Source organism: Thunnus albacares, chromosome 23 (assembly GCF_914725855.1).
Source record: "Thunnus albacares chromosome 23, fThuAlb1.1, whole genome shotgun sequence".
NCBI lineage: Eukaryota > Metazoa > Chordata > Actinopteri > Scombriformes > Scombridae > Thunnus > Thunnus albacares.
Genome location: NC_058128.1, coordinates 4,144,906 through 4,163,819, shown reverse-complemented (window position 1 = coordinate 4,163,819; position 18,914 = coordinate 4,144,906). Strand labels below are relative to the sequence as shown.

Below are 18,914 nucleotides of genomic sequence, written 5' to 3'. Positions count from 1 at the left end.
AAGAAAAGCCTCCTGTTTGCGGAAGTGTGTCCGTGAATTAAATGCTTCCGTCCTGCCTTCCCCTCCGGTGCCTGCACGCACTGTAACACGGCACCTCTAGTCATGTGGTTGTATTAACTACACCTACAGACGAAATATATTAGTCTTTTATGTCATTGTTAGTTTTTGTTTTAACGCTGGTCAGCAGATAACAGCACAGTCGTCTGAAGAGGGAGGAAAGTCCGCATTTTTGCTAAATCAATAGTCAGCTGTTGAAGTCGGTTAAAGGGACTAAACTCGTGATGGCTCCGGAGAAATCTGGTGAGTTCACTTCTAGAGATAAAGACGACATGTTATCAGTTAGATAATGGTGTAAAAGGTTCATATTAACATGACTGATACATCCAAGATCTCTAACATTACGGACATTTGCGTTTCAGCCGTTTTTTTCCGTTGATTGTGTGCAACGTCACATGGGGCTTTTTTTGTTTGGTCGATAAAATGTCAGAAAATGGTGAAAAATGTTCAATCACCTTTCCCCAAAACCCAAAGTTATATCCTCAAATGTCTTGTTTTGTCCCGACCAACAGTCCACAACCAAAAGACATTCAGTTTACCGTCATAGAAGAGTAAAGACACCAGAAATACTCACATTTGAGAAGCTGGAATCAGAGAATTTTGACATTTTCTTCTTAAAAAAATGACCTCAGAGGATTAATATCGCAATTAATGTATAGTTCACAACACAGAAGACTAAAGAAACTAGAAAATATTCACATTTGAGGGGCTGGAATTGGACATTTTCTCTTTCAAAATGACTCAAAACGATGAATAGATTATCAAAATAGTTGCTAGATGATTTGCTGCTGATCAGCTAACCAGCTAATAGTTGCAGCTCCAATCATGACCAATAAACGACACACAATATGATGATTACACTCAAGATAACAATAGTAGGACTTCTCTCTATTGTAACAGTGATGTAACAAACCGTCTCTTGTCTCCTGTCCTGCAGCTCGGTCCGTCTGTCAACATGGACTCTGAGGACGACGTGCTGATGAAGGAGTACATCAAGATGATGACTGATATGATCGTGCTTTGTGCCACTTTGGCACTCTCCCTCTTCTTCTGGGTCCTGTCCCTCACCATCAGCACCTACTCAGGTGAGCTGCGTCACCTCACACCTCTACACACCTCAACACTATATTGTTATTTTTTTCTAATTTGTTTTCTAATGAAGACAGGAAGTTAATCTGCTAATATTATGATAATCGAATCATTGTTAACCTTTCAAGCAGAAATGTGTCGCTATTCTTGGATTACTGTAAATGTAATATTTTGGGGTTTTGAACCGTTGTCACCTTGGTTAATTAATTGATTGATCATAAAAATAATTGGCAGGTTAATCGATAATAAAAGTAACTGTTAAATGCAGCCCTGCACTTCTCTTTATTCCATAATGATCTCTCGAAGCTTTTTATAAAGTTTTGGGGCTGCAACCAACGATTATTTTCATTATCCATTAATCTGTCGATTATTTTCTCAATAAATCAATTCGTTTTTTTGGTCCATAAAATGTCAGAAAATGGTGAAAAATGTTAATCAGTGTTTCCCAATAGGTCAGATGATGTCTTTAAATGTCAAAAGGACTAAAGAAAGCAGAAAATATTCACATTTAAGAAGCTGGAATCAAAGAATTTTTGTATTTTTTCTGGAAAAAATTGACTCATGATGATGAATAAAGGATCTAAATAGTTGCCGATTAATTTGATAGTTGGCAACTAATCAATTAATCGTTGCAGCTTCATAAAGTTCACGTTAACATGATAGATTTTAAGAGTTTAGTGTGTCTGTGTTTCTACAGACACACGTCCAGTCAGCTGTATGAAGTATTTTATGATTATTATGACAAATGTTCTTAAAGTGAAACTGATTCAGACCGAATCATGTGCTCTCCTCTGAAGCGGAGTCTGTCTCAGATTTCTTCTCCGAAATGAACTCAGGATGGTTTGGAGCTAAACAAACATCTTTTTCAACGTCATTCTTCATGGTTGAAGTTACAGTATGTGTGGTCATACTTGTGAATGGACTGTGTTTGTAGAATAGAGCCTTTCATTCACACACACACACACACACTGATGGCACCAACCTGATAATCAGGAGCAATTTAGGCTTCGGTGTGTGTTTAGTGTGTGTGTGTGTGTGTGTGTGTGTGTGTGTGTGTGAGGCCTCAATAAATCCTTCACTTCAACATAGTTTGACATTCTGCTCTTCTGTCACCACAGCAAACCAGCATCTCGTTTCCCACAAACATCTTCAGGCTGAGATGATGATAAAATCCATTTTATGAAACTTCTTCAGCTTAAGAGGTGTTTCCTAAAAGCATCGTACCTGAAGACTCTTAGAGATGATTGTAAAGTAATGAATCCTAAATTCTCGTTAGAGGTGTAGAACTAGGGATGTGCAGAGATCTCAGTATTTGTATCTGTATTTGTATTTGAATAAAAGTGGAAAGAGGCTTAAAAATCCTGTTTTTGTTTTTATGACAGTTTTAATTTTAGAAAATTAAAGTGTTACAATAAGTGTTCATGAATAAACGACCTTATGAAGGAGGTCCCCACATCAGGTCTTGAACTGGAGTCTCCCAGATCAAACTAAAACTTTATTCATCGCCTCATTGCAGACAGACCTCTACCTATTTATACACCCATAACACAGAGACAGCACAGCATGTAACATGTAGAAGAACTTCAAAGGTGATTATTGCTTTGCACTTTTCATTTATTGCCTATTTTTTACAATCTAACTTTGTGGAAAGGAGAAGAGGAACAACAGATTATGGAGAGTCTGTTGGGAGCACTTTGTCAGTAGCTCAGCTTTATCTGTGGGGAACACCCCCAACAAATAACTTTTAAAATATTTGTATGAAACAAATATTTGTATAAAACCCACTATTTGTGCTTTGCCGAATAATGTATTTGTATTCGGGCACACCCCTACTGAGAACATCTTAAGTAGAACCAAAAACTACGTTTTATTCAAGTTTTCTTTGTTTTTAAGTCTTGACTTTTTTCATGAACGCTGATGTTCTTTGATGTTTGGTGTAAAAGTTTGTGATGTTGATGTTTAAATTAGAACATAATTCATCAATTAATCTGCCAGTTTGTGTCATCATCGTCCTCTTCTCCTTCTTCTTCATCATATCTTTGTCACATCTTCATCTCCTCTGGCTGAAACCTCCCTGGTGGTCTATTTTCAAGTTATGTATCTTCTCTTTTCTCTCTATTCATGATGTTGTTAAAAAAAATTCTTCGTAATGACCATTAAACAATAGAGACCGAAGCAGAAGTATCAAAATGTAACAGACTTTATTTTCTTGTACAACACGGAGCGCTTATAACGAGTTTTTATACACCTTAAGTGGGCGTTACAGTTCTTTTCTTAATCTATCAAAATACAGACTTATAGATAACGTCGTGTCTGTTTTCAGTTCTCCTGCCCAACTGTCCCACCCTGTCTCCAACAAATTTTAATTTCTACATCTTCCTCTTAACAAATATGTTGCTGAACTTCCTTTAACCTCAGCTGATGAGTCTGTTGATGTTACAGAGTTGCAGTACAAGACAGGAACATTTCATCATTTTTATAACAGAAGTGTAACCTTGTCTCACATTTAACATCCAGCAGCTCTGATACAAACATGGTGACAGAATGACTGAAGAATATTTATATAACTTAAAGCAACAACCGCTGCTTCAATTTAATACATTTTAATCTGATCTTCAGAGTAACGTCTGCCTCCAGCAGCAGCAGCAGCAGCTACATCAACCATAGTTCACTTCCTTAAACTGATTTCCACCCATCAACATGAATCATAGAGATTGTTGACATTCAGCTTTGTTTTCATTCTGAGTTTCAAGTATAAAACGTTTATTTGCATCGTTTACAACATTTATACTTTGTGATGTGTTTTTCCAATATACAGCACAGCTTACAGACAGTTAAATATGTAGCAATATATATATATAGGTGTAGTTAGCAACCCAGAGCAGTACTAAAGAGTGAGTGTATGCCGTTAACGTCGGCTGTCTGTGGTGATGAAGAAGATGCTGTTTGACAGATGGGAAACACCTCTTAAGCTGAAGAAGGTTCTTAAGATGTTTTTCACAATGAAAAGGGAAACGAGGTTCAGATCGACTGTTGTGAACCTCAAGAAAACAGCTTGAAAAGCAGCTTGGAAGAAGTGAAGGAGTCAAACGATCCTCTCGTTCACTAAATGTGTAAAATCACCGGAGCTCTCTCAGGTGAAGAGATGATACAGTGATTACAGAGGTGGTCTGACTGTGTGTGTGTGTTTACAGGCACACTGCAGCCTGTGTCGCCGTGGCGATGGTTGTTCTCCATCTTGGTTCCCCTGGTGGTGACGGCCAGAGCCGTGAAGAGACGCAGTCTGGACCGCTCAGGAGCTCTGGGAGGTGAGCGGGTGTCAAACTGTCAAACATACCAGCTGGTATCTATATTTTCATATTAACACGTCTCTCTGTAGGTTGATGAAACAAAAAAGTATCTTGTTACAAGATTCAGCAGCATCTCTGCTGTTTTTATGATACAGATACAGTCCAGTATTTCAAACAGCAGTCTCATTACAACAAGTATTTATTCTCATTATAACAAGAAAATATATTTGTTTAATGGGAATATTCATCTTGTTATAACTAGTAAACTTATCGTGTAACATAATACTTTCTCTTTATGTCGAGAAACAGAGCAAATATTTTTATGTCATGTAGTTTTAAGACTGTCAAAGCAGAAACAGATCTGTTATTTTGTGGCTTCAGGCTGGACTTTTCTCGTTATGTTTAATTCAGTTGAACAAACGAATCCTCAAAGGTTCCTTCAGTCATTGACTGTCACACTGCTGCCTGATATGAAATGAAGTCTTTTTAAAGAAGGATGAACATCTGCTCACTTGAAACATCACAAAAAGTTTCAGAAAAGAATTTTTTCAGAAAATTCCATGTTGAAGGAAAAACTCTCTGATTTTGGAAGATGTTTGTTATGTCTAGATCCCAAAACTGACACTCAACTCTCAACTGTGTTTAGATTTTGAAACAAGGACGTATTCAGCACATTTCCAGCTCTATGTTTATATTCTGGGGCTCTACTGGAATATCTCTGCATGATTTACAGTTAAAAACTCCTTATTTATCTTCTACTGGTCCTTTATGCAGCCCCTCAGTTCAGCCTCTGTCTCTAACAGGCCGTTTTTTTAAGGCCCCGCCTCCCGATGAGCCTGCTCTGTTCTGATTGGTCAGCTTCAGGAAGCTTCTGCAGGCTACGTAAACAAACTATAGTAGCAGGATTTCACTTCTTTTTCTTGTTCTTTACTTGAAATATAAACTTCTCAAACACATCCGTACATGATTTTACCCAAATCAGATCTGAAATATTCGAGTGGACAACGTCAACAACCTTAGCAACAACCTTAGCAACAACTTAAGCAACAAAGACTACAGAACGGACGGCTGTTTGTGGGCATGTGCGAACAATCTGATGTCATCACTGAGGAGGAAGTAGAGGTACCTTTGCAGAGCGTATAGAGCAGGTTGAAGCCTTGATGTTTGACTTGAAGGCAGCATTTTTACAAAGTTTAACATTTGACATCATAACAGTTTAAAAATAACAGAAAGTCACAAACAGCATGATATGTCTCCTTTAAAAAAATGTCTATAGACAGCAAAAAGTGTCTATTTACAACATGTTCTGTCTATGTTTTACCTGGTTTTGTTTTCACTGGATTTAGTGGAACTAGTTGAGTTCTTGTTCAAAACGTGTCTGTTCGTAACAGGTCGAGTGTTTGGCTTCTGCTTTTTATTGTGTTGCTGCTTGCGGTTTTCTTGAGAACCGCTCATCCAAACAACTTCACGCTCAACGCTGTACCTCCTCGGGTCCCGAGCAACACACCCGCCAAGTGTTCAGTCGATCGGACGAACGGTTGTCGAGGAAACTGGAGGACAGACAGACAGACTCTCCTTCCTTTTTGGTTAGATAAAGCAGCTGTGATCTCGTGATCGGCTCATCTAAAATACTGTAAATCTCTTATCAGCCACGGGGCATCGCTGTGAAATCAGAATTTTTTCATTATGAAAACCATTTGTGAATCTTTCCTGGATTCTGAGAAGACCCTCTGACGCTGCGTCACACAGGGACGAATGACTGCAGCTTTTTAACCCGTTGATTGCTTTAAACTTTTCTTTTTCATTTCTGGGTCGACGTCCAGAGTTTCACAACAGTTTCTGTTTCCTCTGTCGTCCTTTAGAAGAATCTCCATCCACACTGACGAAGCTAAACACAGGAAAAATGGATCAAATCTTTTCTTTTTTCTTTTTCGCTTAGCAAAAGTTAACTGTTGACGACACATGAACATATTTTCAGACAGTTTGGTTTCTCTGCTGAGTCAAAACTTCCATTTTCCACTTTCTATGATCACCTATACAGTCAAACTCATGACTTTGTTTTGTTATTTATTTATTTTTCTGTTCTGTTCACACTACTTTATGATTGTTTTTTTAACTATACTGCAGTTAAAAGCTGTTTTAAAGTTGAGGTTAAAGGTTAAGAGAAAAATATAACGGCCAACAGGCTGTAAATCACTGAACGTATCCAGTTTAAAAATGCTTTATAGTCTACAGACGTGCAGTAAATGATGAAAGATAATGTGTGAAAGCCCCAAATTAGCAACTGTTTTTGTCTGCTTGTCTCTACATGAAATATTAAGTTACGTTACTCTGAATAAAACATCGTCAGTGTGTTCAGAGATGAATAAACAGACCAGAGGGTTAACAAATAAATGAATATATCAATTTAACACAATTCATCAAACCACAGCTTCCAGTTGTCACATAAAACCCTCATAAGTCTTCAGCTGTGATTAAAAAAATAAATCCCAGAGGCAAACATGAGATGAAAGAGACAAGTAGTTCCCATCCAGAGAGAAACCAACATTTTGGATAAAAACACAAACGCAAACTGAGAACGCTTTCAAAACATGATGTCATGAATAGTTTTTATGTATCATTTAACTTCATACCACTGAAAAAAAAAGGTACTCGGCAGGTCGGTTGTTCCTGCGTCTTGGAGAAGTCGCCACAGTTCTTCTTCTTCTGTGTCTTCATGTTAATCCCAGACTGAGACCATCTGCTGCAGGACTCCTCGTTCTTCTTGTTGCTGAGGAGGACGGTTCTTCATGACTCCAGCTGGACGTTTGGGGCTCGTCTTCATGCTGCAGATGATCAGACGTCTCCCTGACGGTGTTGCATGATGGATAAGAATCTGCCCCAAACCTGCAACCAACCTCCAACATGGTTTACTGTTCTTGTAGTGTTCTCCAGCCCTTCTGCAAACAAACTGTCTTCTGCTAAAGAGTAATTTTTCTGCACCTCAGTGTTTTTCATGTGTAGGTGAGTCGCTTGGCTTTGTTTCCACGCAGGAGGAATGGCTTTTTGGCTGCAAGTCTTCCATAAAGACCATTTCTGACCAGAGTTCTCCTGACAGTATAGGGAAGAACCAGAGTCTTACTGGTTTCTGCCAGTTTTTAACTGATCCAATGATTTTTGAAGGGAAACCAGCTTGATGTGTCTTTTGCCTGCTGCAGTCAGTTTCCAGTCCTCAACATTGTCCAATTCTTGGCGCTTCTGCAGAAAAACTCGGGCAGAACATCTGGAAACACCTGTCAGCCTACAGGATGACGCCCTTGTGTCTCGCCATGATGATGTCATTTCCCCCTACGCAGCTTTCTTTTATAGCATACAAATATCTCACGCTCTAACGCTCTAACGCAGCCTGTGAGGGTCATTTTTAAACCCGTGTGGAGAACTCAAACACTTCCTCTGACGTGTTTTTTTTCTCAGCTCTCCTGGTGGGGTTTGTGTTGACGATGGCCAACTACAGCTTCTTCTCCTCTCTGCTGGCCTTCTTCTACACCTCCTCCAGACTGACCCGCTGGGGAGGAGCGCAGAAGAAGAAGATAGACGCCGAGTACAAAGAAGGTGAGAGACGGCGTACTTGTTTACTTTTAGATCGATCTACATTCAAATCTAAATGTGTTAAAGTTTTGTGTTTGTGTCAGGCGGTCAGAGGAACTGGGTCCAGGTCTTCTGTAATGGAGGAGTTCCTACAGAGCTGGCTCTGCTTTACATGATAGAGGTAAACAAACGTGTTATTTCCTGTACAAAACATCTGAAATTACAAAATAAAATACCTGCTAAAAATCTAAAGGTGTTATGTTTGTGTGTTTTTTTTCAGGTGGGTCCAGGTGAGATCCCCATTGATTTCGGTAAACAGTACTCCGCCTCCTGGATGTGCCTCTCTCTACTGGGAGCACTGGCTTGCAGTACTGGAGACACCTGGGCGTCAGAGGTGGGGCCTGTTCTCAGCCAATCGCAGCCTAGACTCATCACCACCTGGAAGGAAGTCCCAGCAGGTGAGCATGTTTATGTTTTCATCATCAAGTAATCTGTCTCGATTAATCAATTAGTTGTTTGATCTATAAAATGTCAGAAAATGGTGAAAAATGTTGACCACTGTTTCCCAAAACCCAAATATTCACATTTAAGAAGCTGCAATCTGAAATTATTTGTATTTTTTCTTAAAAAATTACTCAAAACAAATAGTTGGCGATTCATTCTCTGTCGACTGACTAATCGATTAATCGTTTCAGCTCTAGGTTTATGCTTCCTCCCTTCCAGTCGTTCCTTTTTTCCTCGACTTGGACACTGATCTCCACCATCAAGGATGTTTTAACCCCTTAAATGCACCTCAGAGGAGACTCAGTTGATCATATTGACATTATTTACGAGATGCAGAAACCCTCCTTTTGATGGGAAACATCTCAACTGATCAGTGAAGAAGAAGCCGAGCTGTTGTGGAAACAGCTTTACTGTAATAATAATATATGACATCACAGCAGCTGTTCATATTTCTTCATAAAATAAAACTGTGTGTAGAATCTGAATCATGCATGAATGATAAAAAAAGCACTTTTGTAAAATTGTTTATTTTTATCTTCATGAGCCAAAAGGCTTCTTTTCTTCTTCTTCTTCTCCACAAACATCATCCAGGATAAACATGGCCTCCAGCTCAGAGCCTGAAATTACCTTTTTCTTCCCCTCAGTGTCCCAAATTCTACTTTCAACTGACTCAACAAGCGTTGTCCCAAACTGAGTTCAAGTGCTACGTGCAACTTTTCTGGCACAGATATTACGACAAAGCAGCCTTGAATAACACCGCATGTTAACAGTTTTACAGTTTTCACATTTTCGTGACTGTTTATACACAGAGCCAAATAAACCTCGCTCTGCTTACTGAGGGGAAATACAGACTCAGCTGCTCCCGACGAAACGTAAAACTGTGGAAGTTTCAAAAAGTTGCCATGAATGTAAACATATACACACGCAGCGTTAATGACTAACTAACATTTCTACATCGTATGATGTATGAATCGTTGTGTCTCAGGTGCTATTTGTACCGTCTCCAGGACAACGGGACATCCTTAATTTCATCACGGTGTCTCCTATAATATCCGCCAGACTTTCAATCTTTTATTTAAACATATGAACAGTGAAAGAGGTTTTCCTTGCTGTAATCATTCCTCCTGTTCATAGCTGGCTGTTAAAAGATCCTTCAAATGTGATTTCAATGGAAGTGATGGAGGCCAAAAAAGTCTCTGTGAAGTTTATATGAGTCTTCATCAGTCTGAGTTAGTCATATCAAGTGGATATCTGACACATTTACAGTCTTTTTAGCATCAAATTCCCTCTTTGTGTTTCCTCGGACAGTGTTTCCCTGTTGAGCTGCAGGTGGAAGTATAGTAACAAAAAGAGGAACTTTGGCACTAAAAAGACTGTAACGTTGAAAGATATCTACTTGAATTGACTCATTTGGACGACGAAGCTTCATATTAGCTTCAGATAAACTTTGAAATACATGTTTTGCACAGAAGGAGGACTGTGGATTTTGTCCTCCATCACTTCCATTTGATTGTGGCAAGAAAAACGTGTTAATGCTCATTTGGGCTCCTGACTGTTGTTTTAGATTTGTTTTTTGGGTATTTTTTGCCTGTAATGGATAGCTGATAGTATATAAGCAAGACATGCAACAAAGGCCCCTAGCTGGAGTTGAACCAGTGACATTGTGGTTGTGACCACTGGTTTACCAGGGCACTCCTTTAAGACAGACTTGAATTATTTCTGCATATCGACAGCTGACTTGTACATCATTGAAAGTTGAGATGCTGCGTGTCATGAGTAGTTTCAGTCTGGAGCGAGCGAGGACGCCTTGTTTGGTGAATCGCTGTAAATTCCTCAGTCCTCATGTCTCTCTCTCTATCCGGGGAAAGCGAAGAGCTGCATCATCACCCTCAAAGTTCACCTCTCTTGAAACGCAGAGGAAAGTAGCAAAAAGATGAAGTCAAGTCAGACAACTTACAGCAGCGTTTCCAGTCTAGTCCAGTCAAATTAATTTATAAAGCACATTTCATACAGCAGGCGTAAACTCAATGTGCTTAAAAACAAGTAAAGATATATTACATTAACATTACATATAAGAAGATGTTACATAAATAAAAACATATAAGACAGCATATAAAAAAAATCATCATCATTGTTAAAAGAAATAACATCAATAATACTGTTTCACCCTTTAACCATTAAACTAAAAGCTTGTGAATGAAGATGTCTTTAGTCTGCTTGTTGTAACAGACCTGAGTTCATGTGGTAGAGAGTAGGACCATAACAGCTGAACAGGAAGTCAGTTAAACATTTATCACATCCTGACTGAATAAAATGTTTATTACAGTGAGACCAGTTTCATTCAACAGTAGTTCTGTGTTCAGGGAAACAGTTGGTAGAATCAGCTGCTAACGTCACGCCAAAGCGATAGTTAAACGCTACTTTAGAAAATCACATGATGTCGACAGTCAAAACTACCAACAGCGGGTTTAACGTCAACACTTTATCTTTCTGCATGTTGTGTTTTATGAATACATATAGTTTGATTTGGTCATTAAAAGTTTACTTTGATATTCAGTTGAGATGTTAATTCATTCTTCCAAGACTGTGACTCAGTCAATTGACCTAAAGCTAATATACATTAAAGTAAACAGAAGGCGTCTTTCACACCGTGGAGGTCTGTGACACGTGTCTGAAAGGCTCTATGCACAGAGGCTAATAAAACAGAAGAAGAAGAAGAAGCTGTTTTAACAAAGTTTCCTTGTATCGAGGGTCAATCTCTGTAGGAAACTGTAAAATCCTTGGACTTAGACTTTAACACTGCTTCATTATACTTTTCTTTTACCCTCCAGGAACAAACGGAGGAGTTACTCCCGTCGGATTGGTCGCCAGCTTCCTGGGCGGGTTCATGGTGGGCGCGGCGTACTTTGTGACACAACTACTACTGATCAGCGACCTGCACCTGGCGGACCCCCAGTGGCCCATCATGGTGTACGGCGGCGTGGCTGGCTTGGCGGGATCCATGCTGGACTCCTTCCTGGGAGCTCACTTGCAATACTCAGGTAGGAACCGCCGTCAGTAACGAGGAGACACAAGCACCAGTTTCTCTAAAGTTTGAGGTCAGACGACACGATATCAGCCCCGACCTGACAGACGCCGAGCATCAGGAAGGAAAATTAGATCATTTTCTTGATTAATTGCTCGGTCTTAAAATGTCCAAAACCCAAAGATATTCAGTTTACTGAACCTGCAAACTGTATGTTTACATTTAAGAAGCAGAACTTTTGCTATTTTTGATCGAGTAATCGTTTCAGCTCCAATGAGTTAGAACACAAAAATAGATCTGAAATGATAAAACGTTTGACAGAAAACTAATCTGCAGCCATTTTAATAATAGTTTGTCATTCATTTATCTAAAAAAGCCAAATTCTCTGGTTCCAGCTTCTCAGAATTGCTGCTTTTCTTTTAAATTTTAAATAGTTTTGAACTTTGGGGACATGTGATTATATCTGTCAATAGTCTCTGACATACTAAACACCAATCAAGAAAATAATTGGCAGTTTAATTGATAATGAAAATAAGTTAGTTGTAGTACGGTCACGTTGTTTGATACAACTGCTCCCCAGTCATCCCTGGAGAAGGACGTCACAGTTCCAACATGGATATTAAATAAATAATTAATAAATAATTAGCTGAACGAAGGTGAAACACTTTAATTCCTCCGTCGTGTCGTCTTCAATAGAAGTGAACAGAAGATAGAATATTCAATATGCATAAAAATGTGTCTCCGTCACTCAAGACTTTTGTTTTAAAACATCTTTCTAGTTATTAAACTTCAATTAATTAACGTCTCAATGGAAAAACAGTTCTTGGTTCATGTTGTTAATACACGTTGAAACACATTAATGCAGCGTTAACATCATATCTGTTATCGTCATTAATAATTCTACACTTCCTCATGTTGTCACAACCAGAAAGTTTTATAATTTATCCAAAAAAATAAGTTTTTGTTGTTAAAACTGAATAATTTGAATAGTTTGGTTTAATGAGAAAATATGTCCTAATAATGTGAAAAGCATCTGCAAGGGCTGCAAATACTGATTATTTTCACTATTGATTAATCTATTTATTTTACTCAATTTATCAATCAGTCCTTTGATCTACAAAATGTCATAAACTGGTGAAAACGTTGATCACTGTTTCCCAAAGAAACCAGAAAATATTCACGTTTAAGAAGCTGAAACCAGAGAATTTCAGCATTTTCTCCTTTAAAAAATGTCTCAAAACAATTAATCGATTATCAAAACAGTTGGTGATTAATATTCCGTTAATTGACCAATCATTGCAGCTCTATAAATAAGCAAAGCTGTAGTTAAGTTTGATCTCTGTTCAATATTTATGTGTTACCCACATTAAAACCGAGTGGTAGCCTGCAGGATGTTGCTACTAAAACCATCCAATCAGTGAGCTCCATGTGAGTCACCTGACTGGTTTGGCAGTTTGAACCTAAACAGAAATGATTGTTGTGTTATTGAACCAATCAGCAGTCGGTTTTATAGCTCTGAAAGTCGTCTTTGCGGTGAGGTTTCGGTGTTAACAGCTGGACGTTTCCTCTTCTTCATGTCTTCAGGCTTCGACTCGAGCATCGAGAAGGTGGTGAGTTACGAGTCCGCCACCACACGGCGGATATGTGGGAAACCCATCTTGGACAATAACGCGGTCAACCTGTTCTCCTCCGTCCTCATCGCGCTCATCCTGCCCGGGCTGGCGTGGGGGGTGTGGCCACGATAAGACTGATGACCCGCCTTCAGATAGCAGATCTGAAACGATCTGAGACTCACTGCCGATTTTTTTTTTCTGAAAACTTTTAAAGTTATTATTTGGTCACAGAAGCATCACGGTAAAGACTAATACAACACAAAGGAGGAAAAATAAATGCTGACTCATGAAAACTCTTTGCAGTATTTTGTACATCAGCTCCAGTGTTCACAGTTTTTCATTGCTCTAATCACTGACTGTCCACTAGCTGCGGACCTGGACTGTGTTACACCAGCTGTTTGTAAATTCATCACTACATTTGTGTGTTAAGTTCTTAGTAACTAGTTTCAAACTAGTGTGTAAAGAACAGGGTGCGTCTAGTAGCTGGTTGAGTTGTGCAACACCTGAACAATCCAGAGACTCAACTCAACAAACTGTCTTTATTTACCTCCACCAAGAACTAACAGCAGTCTTTCTGGGTTCTTTTTGAGCCCAAATTTTATTCAACAATCTGCATCTATCAGTATTACAGATATGCAGATTACAGTACAGTATTACCAATTAGTACTTTTCTTTTATTTAACACTAATACCCCCCATTGTCTCCTCATAGTCCCCCAACATTCCCCTCCCTGCTCATACAAACAAAATATTAAGTGAAAAAAAATAGATGATAATAGAGTGAATTAAATAAATACAGATAAAATAAGTGCACAACCCAAAACATTTTTTAAAAAAGGGAATGAAATGAAGGCACAACTGGTGATACACAGAGTCAACATGTCAACCTGTCCTGAAGCACTGCCTGCATCCCACAAGGTCACAGTCCAAGATGTTTGTACCCACACAACGTTACACCTGCGTACATGTTTACCCACACATACGTATGCCTAATGTACCTATGCGTATATAACTATATGCATATGTCTGCACACACACAGCCCAGAACAATACACAGTTATCTACATCCAATCGTATATCCAGCACTCTAGTCCAATGGGATTGTTTCCAAGTGAGAGATGAGAGGCTGCCAGTGTTTGTAAAAAATTTTCATCTGGATCCCGGACAGCAAATTTGATCTTTTTCATGTTCAGAAATGACATTAAGTCCGGCAGCCGGGACGTTTGAGGGTGGTGAGCGATTCTTCCATAAGAGGGAGAATGCAACGATTAAAGAGGCAAACGGGTCCAGAGTCAGTTCCAACATCTCCGACATAAGATCAAAGAAGGACCTCCAGTGTTCCACCAAGCTCGGACACAACCAGAACATATGAGTCAAGTCTGCTGGTGTCTGAGAGCATCTGTCACAAATATCAGAGAGGATACATCTTCACTAATCTAGCTTTACCAAGATGGATCCTATGAAGTACTTCACATGAGGAGGATGAGTGTATTGCATGTAATACACCTTCACACCATTCATCAGACAAGGTGATACCCAGTTCATTCACCTGTCTTGATCTTATGCAGAGCAGGGGGAGTCGCAGCTGATTGAAGAACTGTATATAAAAGACATATGGCCTTTTGACAAGTCAGGAAGATGGTCAATGCCCGAGTCCAGTGGAGCCTGCGGACATGCTGAGGTGTTGGATTTGGCAAAGTTACAAATTTGGAGATGCCTAAATAGATCAGAAGGTTGATTGTGGAGCGTAATTGTGCAAAGCTAGCAAACGGACCATCAACATAAACCTTGTCTGCACCAGATGGCAAACCTTGAATCAGTGTTGGCTGGTTGAAAGAGTTGATTGTTGCAGATAGGTGTAGCTAGGTACAGAAAGTCCAGCCGAACTGTTGCCGTACTCTATCTACTGGTTTACGAATGGTTCCCCAGCATATCCACAGCCTATGGGTCTTCTTTCAAGCGTGTCACCTCTTTCTTGTTCCTGGAGTGTAGGATATCTAGCTGCCACTGTCTGTTTGTTGTGGTAGAATACTTGCGGGCCCTTGGAGTGCCTGACCGAGCTCAGTACAGACAGCCACTGACCCACCTGGTGGTCTGCTGTGCACAGGACAAACAGGGCTGATGAGGTCAATCAAGATCATAGGCTTCACCCTGCTGAAGCTTTTGAAGATGGCTGTACCTCTTCTTGAGGGTTTCTGTCGGGCTTTGATTGTTCATCTAATGCCAACTGGTCAGCAGTGAAGGCATTTGCTATCCTATGTCCGGGACAGCACGGTGGTTCAGTGGTTAGCACTGTAGCAAGGACTGGGACCCTTCTGTGTGGAGTTTGCTCCCTGTGCCTGCATGAGTTCTCTCTGGGTACTCCGGTATTTCCTCCCACAGACCAAAAACAGGCAGGTTAGGTTAATTGGTGACTCTAAATTGCGCATAGGTGTGAATGTGAGTGTGAATGAGTATGTTAGCCCTGTGATTGACAGGCGAGCTGTCCAGAGTGTTCCCTGGCTCTCGCCCAATGTCAGCTGGGATTGGCTCCAGCTCCCCTGCGAACCTCTAGAGGATAAACAGTAAAGTTATCCTCTATAAGCGGTAAAGAAAATGGATGGATGGAGATCCTGTGTCTCACCTTTGGCTTTGCTTGGACACTTCCAAAGATATTTTCCCTCCATGTAGCCGTAAGACATCCTGACGGATGGTTTTAAACTTCAATCTAACCAGCTCAGATATTAGAACGCTAACGTTACTTTAGTCACAACTCATCTCTACATAAGAACAAGCTTGTGTTTTGCAACCAGTTTTAATTTTGTGATGCATACATTTGCACTTAGTCTAGTTATAATATAAATGTTTACCAAGTTTGAATTTATGAACAGCTGCTGCAACTGACTCCTTCAACTTTAGCTGATGAATTACAGTTGGTGATTTACCCTGATTATCAACACAGTTGATCCAGGAGAGGATGTTTAACATTGTAGTTTAGTTTGTTAGCATGCTAACATTTCCTCATCTTAAGTGCACTCTTAAGTACAACTGAGGCTGATGGGAAAGTCATTAGTTTTAGATGAATCTATGGATCACCAAAAGTAGTACAAGTCATCTCAAAGGTTGGACATGAATGTTTGCACTAAATTTCATGGCAATCGACCAAATAGTTGCATGCTAACAACATGCTAACAACCACAGATTCTCAACTAAATGCCTCAAAGTGCTTGTTAGCTTTGCCATTTATCATCAAACTTGTATCTCAAAGTAGTAGTGCACAAAAGTACACAAACACCTTCACCTGGAGGTTTGCTTCCATCTAGTAAAGGTGTGTTTAACTGCTCATGAATTCAACTTTTCATTTGTAAAAAAAAATAAAAATGTTTTATTTCTTCTTTCAGAATTTACATCGTCTCACTTTAACAGATCAAATATCGTTACTAAAGAGTCTTGACGTTTTACAATGTAAAGATGCTTTCTGGTGGACAAACTATTTCACAGCAACACTGTTTTTACATGAGCTCGTGTATTTTTCGAGTTCTGGACAGCAGGTTTAAGCTAATATCAGCCAGCCGATACAGCATTGAGACTCATGTTTATATTGGTGTTTTCCTCCTAAAGGAAATGAATTTACTTGGAGATCAAGAAATCCTCAACTTATGATGAAACTCAACAACAAATATATATTTAAAGAAGAAATCTGTGCAGTGACTCATTGTGATGTTGCAGTATTTATATTTCACTTTTAATTGTATGGGTTGTTTTTTTGTTTGTCTTGTGTTTTCAGTTGAGTGTTCACAGTATGAATTTATATCTCAGCACTTCACTTCATTTAAGAAGTCTCAAAATCATCTTCTACCACTGTCTAATGTTTGTGTAAACTGGTCCTACCTTTAATTTAAAGGTGTGTTTTGTTTGTCAAATATGTGAATCAATCAGATGAAGATTAAACTGGAATTTCCTGTGATTTTTAGTATGACTACTTCAGAGGAAAATATCACTTTCCTTTTTCTAAACTTATGTTTATTGGTTTTTTTTTCTACACATTGGCACTGGGATTAAGAGATTTACCCTTCTGACCCTTAACTTTATGTAAACACATCACTAAATTGTTGGAATACCTCTTTAATAAACTGTCATCATCTCTTCTTTCACAGAATATCTCTACCTGATCATTTTTGACCAGTTAGGAGTGGTTTCCTTCTCCGAGATGCTTGATAAAGACAGACCCCGATCCCAAAATAATCCAACATTAAGCCGCTGAGTGTTAATTTACTGCATCTCTCACCCGACCGCTTGACCTTTTGACCTCGTCTCGTTAACAAACAGACTCCACGGAGAGCGGCGGGTTTTCCAGAGGTATTACTGTTTTTATTTCAGAGTGTCTGAGAGAAAAGGCACTAAACCAAACCGGGAGAGTGACATTGACTTTGACTCAGAGAGAGAGAGAGAGAGAGAGATGCAGAGGAGTGGAGTCAGGTTTAAATTAACATTTTATAAAGTTTCAAGAAACACCAGGCATACAAACACACACACACACACACTCGCAGCGTACTATCTACAGATTTCCTGATTGATTAAATACAGCAGGCTGAAACCAGCAGGAGCTCTTAAAGGAAAATTCTCCTCAGTTTATTTGTCAGTGTGATGAACTTTAAACATCTTTAGATGTCAGAACATCATGTCAGCATATTTTCTGCAGCGTTTTGTGATTCTGAATCATAAATGTAGTGTTAATATTATCGGTTTTCCGTCTGAAACATCCTGACAACAGAATAACCATCATAAACTCCAGAAGAAATTATAAATAAATGTTCTTTTTCCCAAGTTAAAGAGTGCTGAAAGTACATTGTTTACAGCAACGTGTGCACTCGTTATCTTCTGATTATCTTTGCATCCAAATGGACTTCATTAGATTGTTTAAAAAAAAGACAAATTTCCCAGACTGCCTTCATCATTTTCATCAACATAAATTAAAGTTTAACATAAAGCTTAAACACAGTTTCATTTAGTAAACAATAACTGATTGTTTGGTCTTTGTTTTAACTGTTGGGCGTCTTATTTTTCTGGAGCAGATTTTCAGAAAAACTTGACTAAACATAATAAAAGATACTTATTTACTGAATAATCATAGCTGCACCAACAAAGCAAAAGAGCCACTGTTAGGAAAAAACATCTGAGATTTCTAGAATAGTTAATAATAATAAATAATAATAATATTACAGTGAAAACTTGAAATGAGACAAAAAAAAATGTCAATATTTGGAGAATAAGTCGTCGTTTCAAGAAAAAAGTTGTAATAATTTGAGCGTTAAGCTGATATTTGAGAAAATTAAAGTCAGTGTTTAATATAATTATAATAGTTAATATTTAATATAATGAGAATAAAGTTACAATTTCAAGAAAAACATTTGAGGATTATATCATAATTGAGAAGAAAGTGTTTTTATATTTCAAGAGTAAAGTCAAAATTTTGAGATACTCATAATTTTACAAAATTATTTTTTTTAAAAATCAATATTTTGAAAGAAAAGTCATAATTTTATGAGTAAAAGTAAAATTACGAGAATAAAGTTGCAATTTCAAGAAAAACAACTGGAGACTTATGACATAGATTTGAGAGAAAGAAGTAATATAATGATAAATCATGAAATGGTTTCATATTTTGAGAATTAAATGTGTAAAACAACTTTGTTCATAAAATATTTCAACTCAGTTCTTGAAATATGACATTTTCTTATAAAATTACAAATTTATTCTCAAATTTTCCTCGTAGAATATTGAATATAAT

The 18,914-nt window shown here is 38.5% G+C and overlaps 1 protein-coding gene across 1 annotated transcript; it reads left to right on the top strand.

The window, feature by feature from the left end:
• The first annotated feature begins 20 nt into the window (after positions 1–20).
• tmem19 (transmembrane protein 19) lies at positions 21–18,279 on the top strand. Its single transcript, XM_044342878.1, has 8 exons — positions 21–300; positions 995–1,142; positions 4,341–4,454; positions 7,890–8,027; positions 8,108–8,184; positions 8,284–8,461; positions 11,339–11,548; positions 13,117–18,279. The coding sequence occupies exons 2-8, from the start codon at positions 1,013–1,015 to the stop codon at positions 13,275–13,277; spliced, it is 1,008 nt and encodes a 335-aa protein (XP_044198813.1). The 5' UTR covers positions 21–300; positions 995–1,012; the 3' UTR covers positions 13,278–18,279.
• Positions 18,280–18,914: the final 635 nt, after the last annotated feature.